Source organism: Dreissena polymorpha, chromosome 2, assembly GCF_020536995.1.
Source record: "Dreissena polymorpha isolate Duluth1 chromosome 2, UMN_Dpol_1.0, whole genome shotgun sequence".
Classification (NCBI taxonomy): Eukaryota; Metazoa; Mollusca; class Bivalvia; order Myida; family Dreissenidae; genus Dreissena; species Dreissena polymorpha.
The window spans coordinates 16,705,860-16,725,603 of record NC_068356.1 but is presented as its reverse complement, the minus strand read 5'-3'; the positions used below and the strand labels follow the sequence as shown (position 1 = coordinate 16,725,603).

The 19,744-nt window shown below is 35.4% G+C and overlaps 1 protein-coding gene across 1 annotated transcript in view; it reads left to right on the top strand.

Moving 5' to 3' along the window:
- LOC127866906 (uncharacterized) overlaps nt 1-18,873 on the top strand; it is a 43,711-nt gene extending 24,838 nt beyond the window's left edge. The window contains 31 exon segments of the mRNA XM_052407761.1: nt 156-310; nt 312-411; nt 706-922; nt 1,635-1,780; nt 1,945-2,109; nt 2,309-2,431; nt 2,953-3,081; nt 3,684-3,806; nt 4,039-4,155; nt 4,447-4,692; nt 5,085-5,213; nt 5,298-5,420; nt 6,959-7,105; nt 7,581-7,709; nt 7,969-8,073; nt 8,640-8,786; nt 9,691-9,819; nt 10,304-10,426; nt 10,698-10,832; nt 11,173-11,285; nt 12,729-12,787; nt 13,158-13,342; nt 13,680-13,763; nt 14,283-14,395; nt 15,133-15,191; nt 15,734-15,933; nt 16,118-16,222; nt 16,578-16,759; nt 17,932-18,039; nt 18,326-18,376; nt 18,847-18,873. Of these exon segments, the coding sequence (XP_052263721.1) occupies nt 156-310; nt 312-411; nt 706-922; nt 1,635-1,780; nt 1,945-2,109; nt 2,309-2,431; nt 2,953-3,081; nt 3,684-3,806; nt 4,039-4,155; nt 4,447-4,692; nt 5,085-5,213; nt 5,298-5,420; nt 6,959-7,105; nt 7,581-7,709; nt 7,969-8,073; nt 8,640-8,786; nt 9,691-9,819; nt 10,304-10,426; nt 10,698-10,832; nt 11,173-11,285; nt 12,729-12,787; nt 13,158-13,342; nt 13,680-13,763; nt 14,283-14,395; nt 15,133-15,191; nt 15,734-15,933; nt 16,118-16,222; nt 16,578-16,759; nt 17,932-18,039; nt 18,326-18,376; nt 18,847-18,873 (3,974 nt within the window).
- The last annotated feature ends 871 nt before the right edge of the window (nt 18,874-19,744 follow it).

Genomic DNA, 19,744 nt, shown 5'->3' with positions numbered 1-19,744 from the left:
CAATCAAATACACTTATTTAGTGGTCATTTTGTAAATATTATGATAGTAAAAGTATAACACGCGATGTGTTAAATTTAAATTGATTTGAAAAACTATTCATGAATTCGGATAAAGAAAAATATCATGTAAATTCATCACTGGTGTTTTCTTGCAGGGCGAATAACGCAGCAGTCCAGTATTTTTAAATATCGCTCTGGGAAACAAAGTAATGATTTTGAAGACAATAATTTTTCAACAATATTCTTGGATGAAGTAGCAAAATTTAATTTAATCTGCTGCGGAGAAACTGTGTGGGGCAGGGCAGTCCAACATCCCGTGTGTGTTCGACTTCATAGTTACTTTAAACGAACAACTGGCAGCAAACACGAATGCAGCAATAAAAGAAGCAGATGCTATAACACTGAAAACAAGTGAGTTCACACACTGTAAATGAACATTCAAATAAATAAGTATGCATCGCGCTCTGTGAACCCTGGCCTGAGTGCCTTTACGTATCCTTAAGTGTCAACCTGCATTCGCACAGGTTAATCTCGGACGACACTTTAGGCACACGAGTTCAGCCCCGTTTTCCCAGCGCGTTGTATATTATTTGACATGGAAATGCTTACATGCTATTAATGTCGATAATGTAACTGTATACTAGAAATGTCAAACTGCATTAAATTGAACATGCTCTCATGATCTGTTTGGTCGTTTTTCTTCAGAAAATACCTCACCGTCTGCTCATTTTGTAAACCCATTCAAGTATTTGAGTGCAACGGTAAACACAACGGTTGTAATAACCTACGAAGCCCACGATCCAGACAGTGAACACATCACCATGTACTTGGTTGGACCAACCATTCAGAATAAAACTGGATTTCAGAATGTCTCAGACACATATGCATGGACCCCTTTGAATACAGATCCAGTTAACATCAGGTAAGTTAGATGTGTTTTTTATTGTTTTGCTATAACTAAGACCACTGTTTACCTTAATTTATGAAGACAGCGGACGAAATGCAATGCCCAATAGTGCTGCGCAAATTTTCTCTTTTAGGTAATGCAAACATGCATCAATGGTTTACTGTCCACCAATTACGGTTGCTTTCATGGGAGAAATAATCTTTACATAACTTTTTACAATCTTAAGTTTATACTTTTTCGACAAAAGCACAAGAACAGGCGATACTAATAAAAACTAACAATATGGAGTCTACGACTCACATAAATGATTATTTAGCCATCATATATGTTTTTAACGCAAGACTGGCATCACACTATTTACGTTTACACCGATTGTGTTTGTTAAGACATGGCTTGTTATGAATTTTCATAGCATAGCTGTTGGAAGACCGGTTGGTAAGAACTCTATATACTTGCCTGTTTTTCTTCTTCGGCATAACAAGAAAAGCAAGCATAAAGCTCTTTAGTCTTTTCTTGAATGAAACATTGATTAATATCTTTTTTGTGTAGCAAATTGATACCATTTAACTTTTTCCTTTTTATCAAAACTCAATACGAACATATTTTATAGAATAACGAGAATAAATCTATTACTCATTACCCTTAATGGTTGAATAAATTCTAAGTAAATCATCTAGGTACGAAATACATTGTAACATTAATAAAACTTTCTATTTCCTTCCTCAAGTGTGTTTGCCCGAGACGCACTGTCGCAGTCGTCCGTACAGTTCCTGTCGGTTCTGATATGCTCCGGCTGCAGTGGGAATGGCGTCTGTAACTTTGATCACGAGGTTGCACGGGAAGTCACGTGCAAGTGCAATATAGGATGGGGAGGTAATTGTGGAATACAGCTTTGTATGTGCACTATGGTAAACTGTTAATTGTCAACGTTTCACGTACAATTTATTTCGAGATCTATATTCGCTGTATAGTGCAATAAAGTTGTGTTGAACTGTTTTTAGATAAACGAACAACTCTGTCTTTTTACTTCTAATTAGGTTCAGGTTGCAATGTGGACATTAATGGATGCGAGGGAAACCCCTGTCCGATTGGTTCTGAGTGCACCGATATGACCCCTCAACAGCAGCAATCCCAGTCGACTGGGTACACGTGCAGTTGTTCACATGGCTACATTCTACTAAATGAAACAAAGCGGTGTCTAGGTAGGCTAACACTACTTAAGTTACTTTAATTTTAATTATCATAGTAAACAAAGGTTTACTTTTATAAATCGGACACGTTTCTCGGGATATATTTTATTAACCATACATGAACAAATTCACTTTATAAATATATCAGACTGATGCGTATGTATACGATAAATGCCAATAATGTATACGAATGTAAATTCGGACTTATCAGATATCGATGAATGCCAGCTGACGCCCAGTCCGTGCACTCAGATCTGTACGAACACCGAGGGGTCGTATGCGTGCTCCTGCAGATCAGGCTACGCGTACAATGCCGCGGACAATATATGTAATGGTAGGTGAACAAACATGTTTCGAATGGGTTCAGAACAACTGAGTATAATACAATGGTAAATGAACAAATGCTGTGGTTTTCATTTTAAGTTATAGTTAATGAAAGGTGTACATTTTGGAAAGTAGTTTTCTTTTCTGATACTGTAATGATTCTCCGATGATGAAACAGTTTGCAATTTGAAAACGTTCGTGTTTAAATTTATATTGGTTTTACCTTGAGACGCCAACATCTTCACGGAGAGACACGAATGCGAGGGTTTCATGCAACCTAAATGGGTTTCTTCATATCTAGAATTATATGAACGATATATATATATATGTGTAGCATTACATAAAGTAGAGGTAATCTTATAAAGGTTTGTGTGTTTTAAAACTCCACGGACATGCATACCCGCACGTGTGGACCACTATAAAAATTAATGTAAGCGTTATATAAATACCATCAGTGGTACATGTCATTCATGCAATTCTGCAAATACTCAAATATTCTGGACCGGACATACGATTTGTATGATTTTGCAGATGTGGACGAGTGCAGCGCGGGTTTCTCGGGCTGTCAGCAGAAGTGCATCAACCTGCCCGGAAGTTACAGATGCGAGTGTCAGGCCAACCACACCCTCCAGGTAGACGGCAGGACGTGCAAACAGGAATGTACGAATGTTGACTTTACTTTACTCAACGCATATGTTTAAAATGACGTAAGCAGTATGGTACGAATGATTACATAACTTAAACAGGATGGTCTAAATTGCACATGACTTAAATACGAGAATACAAAACAACGTGACTGAAATAGGATATCATAACTGATCAGGTGAATTTAAACTTAATAGTTTTAAAACATGTGTATCGAATGGGTTTTAAGCAATGTCAAGCAATTAGTTCGTAGTAAAATTGTATAACAAGTCAAGACATTTCATTTTGTCTACAGAGAAAAACGTGCACAAAATGAAAGGTCTCTACAGACATAAAATGTGCATATTAGGTTTAAGACATAATGGACTTTGGTTTCGATTGTGATTGTGAATTTGATAATTTGACCTTGTTGATTTGACAACCGTTGGTACTTCGCCTATTACAAATTAATATTGCATGTGAGTTAAAACACTTGTTTTAATTCTCTAATAAATCCTAAATTCGCTTACTTGATACTCCAGCATTGATTCTTGACGTCGAAATAAAAACAAATGCACTCCTTTTGACTTTGCACAACTACAAAACCCAAGTCCATGAGTATTTGCGAATATTTTCAGCTGCCCTCGAGCATTTGTGCCGTGAAAAACAATGTCAGCAGGGTTGCCAAGGATCGCAAGCTGGAATTAAATGTGTGTGCAACATAGGCTACACCCGTGCGTCGGATTTAATTACGTGTGTTGGTTAGTGGTTTGTAGACGATTGTGTATTCCACAATATTAAACCAAGAGTAAAGAAATTTTGAATAATGCTTTGTCCACCATGAAGAGTTTATCATTTAAGACAGTTATAATTGACAATACATGTAGATAATTGGTATGTGACGTTCAACTATAAATGTCACATGTGAAGTGAAAGCTAGCATGGTCATATAATATGAACGGTCAATATTAAACTTGCGAGACTCAATTTCAGATATAAATGAATGTGACAACAACCCATGTTTCCAGAAATGCAGCAACCTTGATGGGTCGTTCTCCTGTTCTTGTTACGATGGATTTAAACTTTCATCAGACCAGAAATCATGTGAAGGTGTTTTATTAATCTTGCTTATGAATTATTTTCTACTATTACAGAAAACATGCTTTATAGATTGCAAACAATAGCGTATTTAATAACTTTCAATATTGCATTGATGACACTTTATCTTGATAATCGTCTGATGTATATGCTACATACACGCAGTTCTATGTTCTAGACAAATTTAGTGAAAATAATACTAGAGGTTATCTATATTAAGTAACAAAAGTATTTAATATAATGTTTTGTTTGTGTCGTCGCATTACTATATAAGTGTAATATTCCTTTAAACTTGACAACCAGCTTGCATGGAGGGCACGTGGGGCACAAATTGCTCAAACACATGCGAATGCCTCCACGCGCGGTCCTGTGACAAGGTTAAGGGCTGCGTATGCCTAGAAGGTTGGTACGGCACCCAGTGCAATATGAACGTGAACGAATGTGAGAGGAACCCGTGCACAGCACTGCACACCTGTGTGGACACGGTCGGCTCGTATACTTGTGATTGTGCCGATGGTTACCGAAAACAAACAAACGGAACTTGTGAAAGTACGTGTATATTGAATTGTTTATTCGTCATCGGCATTCATTAATGTCGTTTTCCTTGTCAAAAGAACATTCCATGCGCTGATATCATGTTTATAAACAGAGCTAAAAAGATAGTTCTGATTACATGGACACTGCGTAATATGTCATCTGCAATTTATCAAGATGTTTACATAAACAAGATGCACAGACGTTTAACATAAGTGAACAATCCTGATATTTAAGACGGTCAATCTAATTGTATTTTATTATTATGCTTGTGTATACATTTTATCCCAAACTTGGCAAAACAAAACTTTAAATTAGTAAACAATGATCTAAAAAACGCAACGACCACGTAAACCAAAAACCATCTCCACAATAAGTATACCTAAGTAGTTTTAATCTTTTTTCAGATATTGACGAGTGTATTCAGGGTGGTAATAACACGTGTGATCCTGATCGCAGCACGTGCATTGACTTGTCTCCTGGATACCGCTGCTCGTGTTCTCAAGGATACGTAGCCATTGGCGGCAAATGCGATGGTAAGTTTGATACCTTTTGTATTGTGTTTATTTTGTGTACTGCAAATTATGTGTAAGTTATTTATTTACTGTCTTTTTTTGCAGATATCAACGAGTGTGACTTAAAGCATGACTGCGAGCACGAGTGTGTCAACGTGGTGGGGAGCTATAACTGCGAGTGCTATGTAGGATACACATTACAGGACGACCGTCGAATGTGTGTCATATGTGAGTATTCAAAGAAAACATCTTTTCATTTAAATGAACGTATTAAAAGTTCAAATCGCATATTATATTTAAATATTTTTAAAATCTTGGGCTTTACGCATTTTCATAAAAAGTATACGGCTATTATTATTGAGTACACCATGTTTGTTTATGAATGTATCATTTTTTAAGGATTGTTTCTTGTTTTATACTGGGGAATAGAGAAAATAAATCACTCGCCTAAAATAAACACCATACGCATTTTAACATAGCTGGCTTAAATTGAAAGTTGCTTAACACTTAAACTTCAACTCTTCTAACAGTTTATATAATATGCGTTGATGTTAATTCAAAGTACACAACACAAACGCAGCTCGGTGGATATATTTTCAGACAATACATGTGCTATGCATTTACTGGCATTTCCATTAATGACCAGATTGTTTAAACATATTCTTAATAAACACTAGAATGTTTAAAGTGATATTATGGGCATCTTACAGTGTATAGGTGTCTATCGCAACCGTTGTTTATTTTTGGTGTATTCACTTCATATTTATACACTTATATTTGTTAATGCAGCATCAATATACTAAAACAATATCCTGGAAAGAGAAAAATAATGCATTTGATTATCAACCGTACTTGTGTTTTGACAACTGACGACAGAAATGATTCGATTACGATGTGAATCTTAATCTAGTTTTAGTGCAGAGTCGTTCATACGACACAAAGACACTAATTTATTTTACGGATCATTTCGGTTTAGAGGACTGGGTGAGTCACGTAAAATATCGAATATAATGTATATATTTTTATAAACAACTGGTAGCAAGATGAGTGGCAGATAATTGGTAAGTAACCACATTTTAATTAACTCTGTTGACCTGTTAATTCTTTTCAGCTAAATTCAACAGTGAAAAATGCCCATAATATCACTTTAATTATGTACGGTGACAAGTTGATATACGGCTTTAATCTCGCATCATGACTATACCGTGGTACAACTCAACGTTACTTTTTAACATGTGTTATTAAAAACAATTTGCACATGACCTCAGATCTTTATTACGTAGTATTTATCAGGCTCGGGTAAATAAATGTGGGTTGTTGATGGAGGAAGGAGGAGCGCCTTGCATAAACCATTATAGCATGAACTATGGCAAAACAAACTCGCCTTGTATTGTATGTTTAAATACCGAGATGTTGGTATATAAACGAAATGAGTCATTACTGAAAGTCACGTACTACCGAAAATATACTTACTCAAAACTGTATGGTTGTTTAACTTCACAAATACATAAAAAACAAGTTTTCATTCAACTAAGTAAGGATAATTTATACAATCGAAACTTGTAATATCTAAGGGGGGTTGAATCTCAAGCCGTTTCCGCGCCATCTTAATCCGCCTATTATCAAGGTCGTATGTGGCTATTATTGTTTTCATCTTTCGTAAAAGTGTTCATTACGTCGACGATATTCCCTCATGTAACATTAAACGGTAGTATTTAACATTTAATTGATATCCAAAATTGTCAGCAAAGTATTTTGTTGTATAGCTTCGGATGCATGTGCTGGACACACAAACGGACTCAATCATACATCCTGTTCGGCAATGAACTTCCATGGTTGTAAACTGAATGGTTCTAAAACTGCGACTTGCTTCTGTCGTAATGGATTTGACACAACAAGTAACGGTTGTATTGGTATGTATAATATAGACCAAATAAACATCGATTTTATTAGCTTAAGACATGAAAACTCAGTATGTGTTATTCATGTAAATATTCGCGCATTTACAATTGAGTTTATAACACAGCTGCCTTTCTGACAAGTCATTTGAAACGCTTACATTCATTTGACTCATCATTAAATGATTCACTCTTCATACAACCCAGGGGACCGTTTCAATAAACATCGTAGTACACATTTACGATACGATACAAATTTCGAAGATACATTATTGCTAAATTCCATATCATATGATTATAAATTTTCAGTACTTAATTCTTTAAATTGGTATCTCAAGCGTCGTAGACATTTGACGAGCATGGCGAGCTAGTTCGTCTACTTATTAAGATTACAAAATTCTCTCGTAAGTTAAAATTGTCGTACGATCGTTTATGAAACGGCCCCCAGTTCTCTAATTTCTACTTTGTTATCGCAATTATGACATTGCAGATATGGACGAGTGTGCTAAAAACAATGGTCGTGGCGAATGCCAAGAGAAATGTTTGAATGAACCTGGACGTTTCTTATGTTCTTGCCAATATGGAGAGAGACTTCTCGGGGACGGACTTTCATGTGAAGGTAGCTGGGAAGTCGTGGCACAGAACATAAAACTACAATATCGTTATACACAAATTCGAATATTGTGTATGAACGGGTTCACTACATGCGTCACGTGAAACGCCAACATAAAAAGAAAATTTTAGTTTATCTAATGACAAGTATCCAATCTATTTGTTTGCAAAGTTTCAGTGTTGTACACCTTTTTGCATTTCATTTCACTCAAAGCAGTCAATAGGAATCTACGGAATACTATGTATAAGTGTTTTCTTTTTCTCAGCGTGCAATAAAACAGACAAGTGGGGTCGCAGCTGTCAACGCAAGTGTTCTTGCGGTCCCGGTTCGCTTTACTGTGAGTCATTACACGGCTGTCAATGTAAAACAGGTTTGTCACTCATTTCAATTATCTCATGGTAAAAGAAATAAAAATTGCGTTTTGTCAGATGTTGTTTTGCTATACATGTTTTAAAAATAAATGAACGAAAATAAGAAACTACTATTGGCAGAATTGCAAGATTATTAATATCTGTTAAATTATTTCCAGGTATGATATGGATTGTATGGCTTTACATATCAATGCGTGCTTACTACAAAATATGCAAAAATCAACGATAAATCTTTGTTTTACATAAGTGTTCCTTTGGCGTTAATAAGGTTCGGACACATACAGTTGAAACGTAACTTTATCATAATAAAAATACAAATCTGTCAAAATGAATATATAAGTTTATGTTTTAGAATATTACTTAAAGCAATCTATAGATATTGAATTGCAACAAAAACAAGCAATTAGATAACTACTCGCAAAGCACTACAAACAAAATCAAAATCAGTATGCAAAATGGTATCTTTAATTGCCTGATTATTCTTTGTTTGGTTGACACTGGATCAAGTTAAAGAAGTAAAAAACATATATGTTTTAACTGCATTTTGATGGTTTTAATTAATTAGGTTGGAGAGGCGAAAAATGTGACGCGGATATCAACGAATGCTTGACCAGCCCATGTGGTAGCAAACAGAACTGTCAGAATACTGATGGATCCTATATGTGCTCCTGCAATGCAGGGTACATGGTGAATGCATCGGATCAATGTGAAGGTTAGTTGAAATTTGTTTTGGAAACGCATTCCATTTTAAATACCAGAACTTCGTGTCAACTTTCGATAGCACTTGTCACGTTTGCTTTAATTGACTAATATCCGGCGCGGTACTCACTAAAAGTCATATTTTAGAACAATTTATATGAAGTTTACTTAAAGGGACCTTTTCACGTTTTGGTAAATTGACAAAATTGAGAAAAATTGTTTCAGATTTGCAAATCTTCTATGTAGTTATGTTTTTTGCTTGGAAACAGTAATACTGAACATTAACCATGCTCTAAAATATCTTTTATATGCATCTTTTGATGATTTAAAAACCTGAAAATTATTAAGCGTTAAGAACGCGAAACGATTGTATTATTTGACAAGTTCTGTTATATTTTGTGACGTGTTTACATAACGAGGATTGCTTATATTGAGAATATAATACGCGCCGTTTGACGTCAGCACGCATGGCCGAGCTGTTTAAGCTCTAAACTTTTACACCGATGGTCAGAGGTTCGAGCCCAGGTGTAGATTACTGTTTTTCTTTCTTCAATTTTGTGTTGTTATATAGTTGAACTTTTCAGTTCCGATGTGCACATTAATAAATTAAAAGCATTTATTGGCAAACTTCAAAACATGCCAATATCAGTGAAAATGTCCCTTTAAAGAGAACTAATTGTTTTACTATAAATTAAAATCAAAATTTCGCACCTGTTACCGCATTATTAAATGTTATTGATTCTGATTAAAATACAAAATACAATCCTGACAATTCCTCCTTTGATTCACTTAAATTTAAAGTAAAACAAGTATGATGAATCTAGATTCTTTTACAAACCGGAGAAAAAAGGAGTCACTTAACAATAAAACGCTTCGTCGGCGTGATAAGAATGTTCTTTCTCCGTGTTTTATTCCAGATATTGATGAATGCAGCTTAAAAACGTCTAACAAGTGTTCGCAACGTTGTGAAAACACCGAAGGGTCTTACATATGTGCATGTCATCTTGGTTTCGATTTCGCACCAGGATCAACCACAGAGTGTATCAGTAAGTTCTTATGATGACCGCTTTACTGATGCAAAGTAAACGAATCTTACATAAGTCTTTTATTTGCAAAAAGGTTTAATTGCGTTGATTGCTTGTCTCGCGTGTGTATTATAAAGAATTAAAAGTTTGCATAACGGAAATCAATTAAAACATTAGTTTTCCTAGCTATACTGGCCAAATGTGTATGTGAATGATATATTTATGTATCGGTTGCAGTAAAGTAATGCGTCCACTCGCTTAGATTGTATTTAAAGCATGTATGTATTGAATATAAATTGCACTCTCTCAAGCGATATAAAACATTTAAAAAAAATGTGCAGATGGAAGACTTTTTCTCGTCGTAATTTGTAAATAATGTTTTTGCTAAGCATCGGTTTTCTAACTAATACATATACAGTACTCAATACCTAAGAATTGTGTAGAAACATATAAATAACACATTTGATTCAAAGTAAATGACAGTAAACCGATGCACTTATTTCAGATACAAATGAATGCAGTGGGTTGCATGCTTGCCAACATAAGTGTCTCGATAACGAAGGAAGCTACCAATGTTACTGCCGCCAAGGCTTCACGTTAGAGCCCGACAAAACATCCTGTAGAAAAGGTCCCCAGCTGATGCTTATGCTTATTTTTTGTGTATCTTTTCATTGGTTTTGCTACAATTGACATTCAAATATATAATGAAATTATTAATATACAGTAAAACCAATCATATATTATTAGCTTTTCGCAGATATAAACCTACCTTTATTCTTAGTATGTTCCATGTTACTGTAGTATACGCTCAAACAGACGTTATAAAATCTAATTTTAAACTATCTTATATCGTCAAGAATTTATATCGTACCTTAAAATATTATTACATTTTGTTTTAGATGAAACTCATATGAACCCTTGCAGTACATTCAACACCACGTGTAGCTATGGGTGTGTAATGGTAAACGGCTCGTCTCGCTGTTTTTGCCCTGCGAATTTCAAGCTAAATGAAAAGGACAACACAACCTGTCTTGGTAAGTTGGAATGTGTTTGCACAAAACAGTTCAAAGAAAGTAAAATTTACTAAATGTGCACTTTCAATTTTCCTTAAAAATTCATTGCCGAAAACACATTGTTAGATGATATAATTTGTTTGCTGTTATTGTTAGCAAATCAAAACTGAAACCAGTTATAAGCATACAAATGTAATAGGATGAGGATAAGTATACGGTGCTCAAAACATTTATAACCGATAATTGTGTTTAAAGCTGCACGTTGAAGTCATTGTTTCTGTAGTTTGTTATCACAGTTTTAAAACGAGATTTTCACGAATCATGCATACAAGTTCAGCGCGGATCCATATTGTAATTACAGAAACGAACAACAAACTCTGGGTTAAACTGGCTCTTGATTTGCCCTTTGATGCCAGGATCCAGTCAAACACCTCACTCGAGTTCAAGAATAATGCCAGTGATTTGAGTTCAGGGGTAAGCAATCTTCCATAAAGCATAAAAGAATAAGAATGCTTCTTTCATTCGCTCGATGTATTCAAATAGATAAAGCTTTTAATGAGCATAGCGCAACTAATTGCTTTTTTTTTCAGTTCATGCAATACACAGGTGGTTTGCGTGTTGCTATGATATTAATTAATGAAAACATCATTTGAATGATAAATAATAAAATTATAACGAAAAAAATTAACTTCTCTGGAAAAAAAAATCACTGTCAAATTTATATATAACAAAGTATTCAACTCAAAATCACCCGAAAACAGGGCGCATCGCTTTGAACAGAAATAACTTCATTAATTGTGCAGCGATTTCCATGAACATGGTCTTATTCAACTCAGAAATGAATTGCTTTTCTGGAAATGTATATATCTTGCAATAATGTCATAAATGATTGGCCAAATTTTAAGAAATAACACGATACACAACTCGCGTGACCTTGTCGACATCGAATCAGACCCGATCGAAGACTGAATCTTCACGGAGTAAAGGGCATTTTCCCTGAAAAGTTCATGGACCTAGGTACCATAATTCAATAAAACGTATTAAAAAAAACATTATTACCGTACTTGTCGTAACATTATGCATCAAAACTAACTGCCCAGCGCCATTTGAACCTTTGTTTACATACATTTCAACTGGCCGACATTTTAAAAACACACGAGTGATTTCATTGGTCCAATGCGAAGGTGTGTCTTTACTTCTGAAGATTTCATTCATGAATCGGGTATGATCGACAACGCGTGGGTCACGCGAGTTGTGTATCGTGTTTTTTCTCAAAATGTGACCCAGCATTTGTGAAAATCTTGCAAGATATGTACATTTCCAGAAAGAAACTTCATTTCTGCGTTCAAATAAGACCGGGTTCGTGACAATCGCTGCAAAATTTATGAAGTTATGGCTGTTCAAAGCGATGCAACCCGTTTTCGGGTGATTTTGAGTTGAATATCTTGTTATATATGTTTTTGACAGTGAATTTGTTTTTCAGAAAAGTTGATTTTTCGTATAATTTGAATATTTCTCATTCAAAATGATGTTTTCACTAATTAATATCATAACCACCTGTGATGCAATACTGATGGGATAATTTATTAAGAACATTTGACCTCGCATGTTTGCTTAAAACAACTGAGGCAGCGGTTTATTGAATTGTATCGTCTATTCCACGAAATTGTGAATAACTTGCGAAAAAACGTCGCATCAGTCCTAGATTAGCCTGTGCAGTTTGCACAGGCTAACGAGGGAACAACTATTTCCGCCTTTTCATCTGTACGAAAATTCAGCTTAGGCGGAAAATGTCGTCCGGAAATGTATGGCCGAGCAGGCGAATCTATGCGATACTTAACATACCTACATAAAGCCATATTTTGGCTCAAATTTAAAATTCTTGATAATTGTATAAATTGATGATTAATATTTCAGCTGAAGAAAATGTATTCAAACCTGAGTGGCTTCGTTGATATTGGAATAATCGCAATCTTGTAAGTAAAAATGCTCGTTCCAAATTGTAATGCAAATACGTCCTTAATTGTATTTCAACATTCATAAGTGTATGGCTGTAAATAAGAGTAAGCACATCAAACTATGCAATGTTCTTCACATAGTTGCAAATAGTCAAATTAAATGCGCGTCTCTTTACAGATGTCATTTTAAATATAATTATATTGACTGCGTTTCATTTTTGTAAAATTAAAGCAAACGTGACAAGCACAGCAACATTTTGCTGTTTTGAGTTAACTAACTCATTGCACGATCTTTCTTAAAGCATCGCTGTGATCGTACTAATATTACGTTATGATTATTAATATAAGACACAGGATTTCAGACAAGATTGTTTTGTATATGTGTTAGGCCAGAATACGTGGTTCTGCATACGCTACAATTCAACACGGAGAATATAACGGATACTGACGCTACTGCCCTGGCGATACTGTTGAAATATACACGCTACAACCATGGATATATTGCTATTCGTCAAACTAATATATCAATTGTCAAGGAGCCATTGATTGCGAAAACTTTGTTGGGACTATTCCGTGAGTCCAAACATTAATGTTCAACCTTTTGTATTTTTCTTGTTGAATCATATCTTATGATAATGTGTGTTCTTATCTTGTCGCGTTATTTTGACATCCAACTTATCCTATGTTAAAAATAAAAGTCGGCATTTTTGTATCCTTAAGGTATACATGAAACATGCATTTAAACTAAATATAAGTGTTGTTTACCATACTTCTTAGTGTAGGCTATATGACGTTCCTGTCTATTGTTGTTGCAATATGGACTTAGGTTTCATTTGCATGACAGAAAACTGAAATTATGTATAGGAAGGTATCATACAATGCAGCTTGTTTGTCAAACGTCATTCTTTAGGTCCGGTGACGTGTTTGCTGTGTTCAGACGCCTGTGTGTTATTAAACGTCACAAAGGACACGTATGGTTGTGACGTCACACCAGGTATTACACGAGGCGATTAGTTTAGTGGCTTCTATATCTTACATATTGCAATTTGTAAACTGGGGTGAATTTTTATTATGCCTATGTTTAGCAACCATGTATTGAATACCAAAACGGCTTTTGGAAAGTATCAAACCAATACCATCATCAGAAGTTTAAGGCGTTTAAATGCGAGTTTTTTCATTCAACGCAATAGATAAAAGTCCGGTAACGACATTGCATCGGCTATGATATTTGTAAGGATTCGTAACACCCATAGCAACTGACAGCGTTCATCCAATCTATACTTTTCGCAGATTATAGCAATTAATCCACACGTCAAAATAATTCAAGCGCTTTACAATCTTTACTACGAAGCTTTCCTTTAATGGTCTCTGGCATACTACACACAATATTCACCATTATACAAACATATTAGCATATTAGCAATCTCACCACGCATGCTCGAACGAACTCGTTATCCTCATTAACCGTGGGTGATACACATTTTAATAAATTGGTGTGTTTTTTCTTCTGCAGATTTGAATATGTCCGTGGGGATCGAGATACAACTGCTGAAGGTTTATAAGCCTGCGTACGCATCAAAAACGTCGACTGAGTACTCTGACCTTAGAGCCACCGTGGTCTCGTCTGTATGTATCGCATTGGTTCATAGTTCTTGGACTTGCTACACAAATAAAGAATTGTTATTGCGCATAGATTGTGCGATTTCTTTATATAAAACTGCTCATATTCTTGTGCAAGTTAAAAAATAAATTGCACAATAATTTCAATGTGTAGCATCGTTCAATACAGTTTAGTATGTTTTTCCGGCATTGGTTGATATACATAACTATGCTACTGTGTCTTTTTATACTGACAAATTGAATATCGTGGGAATTGGCCAAGAAATTCAACAAGTATTCGTCACAAGTATTATTTAATTGTATTACGAGATATTCAGACATTTTAAATATCTACAATTAATGTGGTTTGGAACGTAAAAAGAATCTCAGGTTAACACAATATGAAAATAGATTAACAATATTATAAATTGTATGTGTTTCATGGGTACACTCTAAAACAATCGAATTAAGAGAGTCGCTATAAGATCTTACTCTATACGTCATAAATACTGGCAGTTTATTTACGACGAATGCATTCTTTATATATTTTGATTTTACTATAAACTGTGTCGATTTCCTATGAATGATACGCATTGTCTATTATTATAAAAATATATTGAAATAATTGTATATTTAATCAGTAAATGTAAACAGTAGGTAACACTTACTTGTTATCATAATTTAATATTAAATAAGTACTACTTGAATGAACGATTTATTTCAACAAAGGTTGTTGGATTTAAATGATGTAATGTAATTTACAGTTAGTGGCCATATTTGGATCAGTGTCTGGCTTTTCCGGTATTTCGGACATGACATTTAGGCAAGTATTCTATCTATTTAGACTTCAACTTTTTTGTCATTACTGTGTTGTTTTATTATTAGTATTCAAAAATAGGATCGGTTCGTTTCCCATGACACTCAATATCGGTGACACCAGTGTTTATTTTGGGTCGCGCCTTTGCGTGAATCCAGCAAATATTTGTAAAATATAGAATATATATTATTTGTGGCTGTTTGGCCTTGTGTCTATTAGCAACTCTATGCGGTATTTCATTACAAAACAAACATGGCATGCTGATTTTTCAATTTCAAACAAGACCACTAATGTTAATTGCAACATATAAACATAAGTGAACGACGTGAAAATAATATATTTACAAGTTGTTTATTAAATGCTGATGACGGCAAACAATACTTTAAAACGAAACTTAAATTCCAATAAGTCTTAAACGCAGTTATAAACCCGACAATTTATTATTACAATTGTAACCCATTTTTCCAATGGTTTGTTTAATTTAAAATTAAGTCTTATTCCTATTGACTGTGATTTATTTTATGTTTTACCCGGTTTTGTGCATTCAGTGAAGCCTTGGGGTCTCAAGGTAGCCAGATGCAGGTCCGCGCACACATTCTCCTCAACTCGACGGTGACGTCTGCCCAGAAAACCGACATAGCAAGAAGACTGGTTGCCCTGGAGACGCAGAAATGTGTGTTCCTGGAGGACGAATGTGTGTTGTTAGTTGGTCAGTCGCGGATAATAGGGACGGATGGGCCAGTTATAGGTTCGTACTATTTACGTGTATGAGTTTGGTGTCGGTTGTCATGTCAGTGATTGCATGTTTGTATAGAAGAACGTGTTATTTTTACAATCAGTGTGTTGAATGACATTGCACCAGTTAAGAATTTTGTAGTGGCTATCCAATAATGGTTTAAGCAGTATCATAAAGACAATACAATATCTTTCAGCGGTGTGCCTAACGTGTAGACTTGGAGATGAATGCCGTCTGGATAGCAGTAACCAGTATAGTTGCGTACCACTGACTCCAGAAACGACCACACCAAAAATAACAGGTACTGCCTCAAAACAATGCCAATATTTAAAAACATGCATGTTCGCAAACATGCTTGTAGATAAAATATCTTCGCTTAGATTGACAGATTGACACAATCAAATATTCATGTGCCAAAATGTCTTTCTGCCAAGACCTTTTAATTATTATTTCTGTTTATAAACTTCTTCTGCACTGAAATAATGTGTTTATAACATTTTCGGTGCTAGTCGTAACTCCTCTAGTTTAGGCTTAAGGATACGTTCCAATCCTTATCATTTGGGTATGCCTGTTAAGCAAACATAATTATATTATATTACAATGGGCATCAAACAGAATCAAATGCAAATTATCTCGAGCCCGTCATTTTTTTATAGAGAACTTCGACTTGCTACTAGGACTGGGTCTAGGCGTACCATTGTTCCTTCTGTCTGTTTTCCTTCTGGTCGTCTGCTTCCTGTTTTGTCTCCGCCGTCGCCGACGACGCCAGTCTTGGACAAGACAGTCACTGTCGTCTGAACAATCTGACCTGTATGCTTACTCATGTGAATTATATTCTGTATAGTTTTTATTGATTGACCAGTTGCTAGATAATATTGCTTTCTGGGAAACTAAGGTTTTGTCACATGAATTAACAAAAAGGAAATTAATTGGATTATTAAACCATGTGTTATTGTTTTTCACTGAATTATAACTTCAAATATTTGACCATCAATTATCATCTGATAAAATAAGTTAGGACAGCACCGCGTTTATGTATCATTACGATTAGCTATCGTACCTGATGAAGTTAAGTTATGCAATTGATAATAAGACATGGCAGGTGTATTTAATACGCGTTAGCTTTCCTGACCATGTATTGACATGAAACACAACATTACAGGTACAATGTCCGCCCCGCGTTCGGCTTCAATCGGTTCGGAGTTGCGCGGGAACAATGACGCGAGTGGCCCTTTCTCAGGGCGCTACAATTCAAACTGGGAGGACATTCCCAGATGAAGACATCTCCTACTACAGGGATCCGCTGCCGAGACCCAGTCTGAACAGACCCGTCTATCGTAATTAATACTTTATTGCAATACACCGAACTATGTGTTATATTTGATATGACAAAATACTGTGTCATAAACACTTTAGCCTCGCTATGATAAAATCGGGCTTAATCCATTTGCATAAAGTGTTGTCCTGAGTAACGTGTGCTGTCCAGCCAGTCTAATCTGGGACGAAACTTTTCGCTTTTTTTGTATTTTTTGGTTTAATGGCAGTCTCTTCTACGAGAAAATCCAAATAAGGCGAAAAGTGTCGTCCCTGAATAGCATGTGCGGGCTGCACAGGCTAATCTGCGACGACACTTTACGCAATGTATTAAACCCCGTTTTTCAGATTCAGAGAGATGCTATATTATGTATTATGTACATGACGTTTATCCAGTTTAAAAAATGAAACACATTCGAGATGGCTGCAAGTCGGCCTTGTTTAACCTGATCGACGAAAACAAATACACCACGCACTAAATTTTATTGAAATCGTACCAAATTAAGATAATAATTTGGTGACAATAATTGCTGCCAGACCAAACAACCCATGAACCAACCAACCCACAGACCAACTAACGTGGTGACTTTAGTTCAACTTTGTGGGAGTATAATTATGATGTTTCTAATGGCCATAGTCATGGACAAGGTAAACTACAATAATGATAGTTATGTCAATAACAAACCTGTTTTTCAGCCTCCGTGGATGGTACTCACATTGAGCCAAATGCACCCGTGGTTGAGCCAGTGCGTTCAGGATTTTTCGTGGGACTTTCTTTACAGCAGCCTGTTGCCAAACAAAGAGGTGAGGACAGTTAACGATAGCTGTTTATTGTGCTTGCACCATTTGTATTCATCAATAAGTCATACGGCGGTAAGATAAATCTTCGGCCGTTCAGGCAAGTACGCATCTGTTATTTAATATTGTGCGGGTATGACAATAACGATAAAACATGTTATTTTTGTGCGTAAAGGAATATGACATGATAACGAATGTTTCGGCTACAAGAGCTTTTGCTTTGACAGATAGTCAGTGAACTTAAGTTGGCATAAACACATAAAGCTCTTACATCTTATCTTATCTCTTACAGTTTCGCATTCAGAGGCCCGTTGTTGAAACAATGCCAGCCGAGGCTTTTACGGTAAGTTGAATCTGGATGTGTTCATTAAATGAGCTATTTGCTGCGTGTAAATAGTTTAATGTATTATTAAATTTTCTAGTAAGATAATGCGGTTAGGAGTTACTTGTTTCGGTAGTGTTGTTGTCGTGGTATCCTGTTTCTCTCGTCCTGAGTAAAAAATGTAAATTAAACCTTATAGATTGGGGAGTTATAGTGCACAATAACCGTTATTGAGCACTTCATACATTCCGACGTGTTAGCTCTTGTTTATTTTCGCTCTTATTTTTTTGTCCGGTACCTACCTTTAAGACCATGAAGGCAATGAGTTCTTATTGGTTATGAACATTTTGTTTGTCAGAATAAGCTAAGCTTGAGTATGAATGAAACCTCACATCAGCTAACGGATAGCACTTACTGCGCAAGACAGAGTCATATCTTATTTAGACTATTTGGTGAAGTATTTCCAGATGTTCTTCTTTGAATATTTTCAGGAGTCCCGACGCCAATCTCATGCGTAGGAGGTCGAACAGTGGAGTGCTTGACGCCGCGATAGTTGAATCTCCGATTACGAAATTACATGGCATATTTGCAAGCAATGCAATATGGCAATGATTAAGTGATGCCTTTGACTTTGTTTGTCTCAATATATCTATGTTATATTGGGAAAATATACGTGTTTAGTTCAGAAAGGATGTATAAAAGAGTTGTAATGTGATTATGTATAAATTGCGACCTTCAATGCATACAATGTGCTCATTTGCACTGGATTATATATAAAATTTGACTCGACAGCATAAATGATGTATTTGAGACCAACATTTCATGAAATATTTCTTTGCTATCTTTAATGTAAGAGGTAAATATATTTACATATATTGCTAATATTGGTATGTTAGATACATTTGTTATTATTATCATATTAAATGTTTACTTTAAAGGCTTGGCTGTTAAATATGTGCGAACACGTTTAACTTTATTGATAATTGATGGAGGTGCTGTTTTTTATGTTGTTATATCCAAATGTGTATGTATATAATGAAATTACATGCGCTTCCTAGTTTACGAGCACACGTTCTTTCATATATGTGTTAAGTTATCAGTGTACTGAACGTTGTTATTGTTGGATACTATCACAGTGTCAAAGTTTGGGTTGCGTCTTGATATCATTACGATGGAACACAATCACAATTATTTCCACATGTTTGATTCAGATTCCGAGTGTTCGTTGGTATTTTAATGCACACGTTGTTGGTTAAGGTAAATAACCTATATTTTGTTAGATATAGTGTCATCCTTGAAGTGAATAGTTACCGGATTTACTCCACATTTTGGAGTGTCCATTTTTACCAATACCACTATTTACCGGTTCTACCCAAGAAACTGAAACCA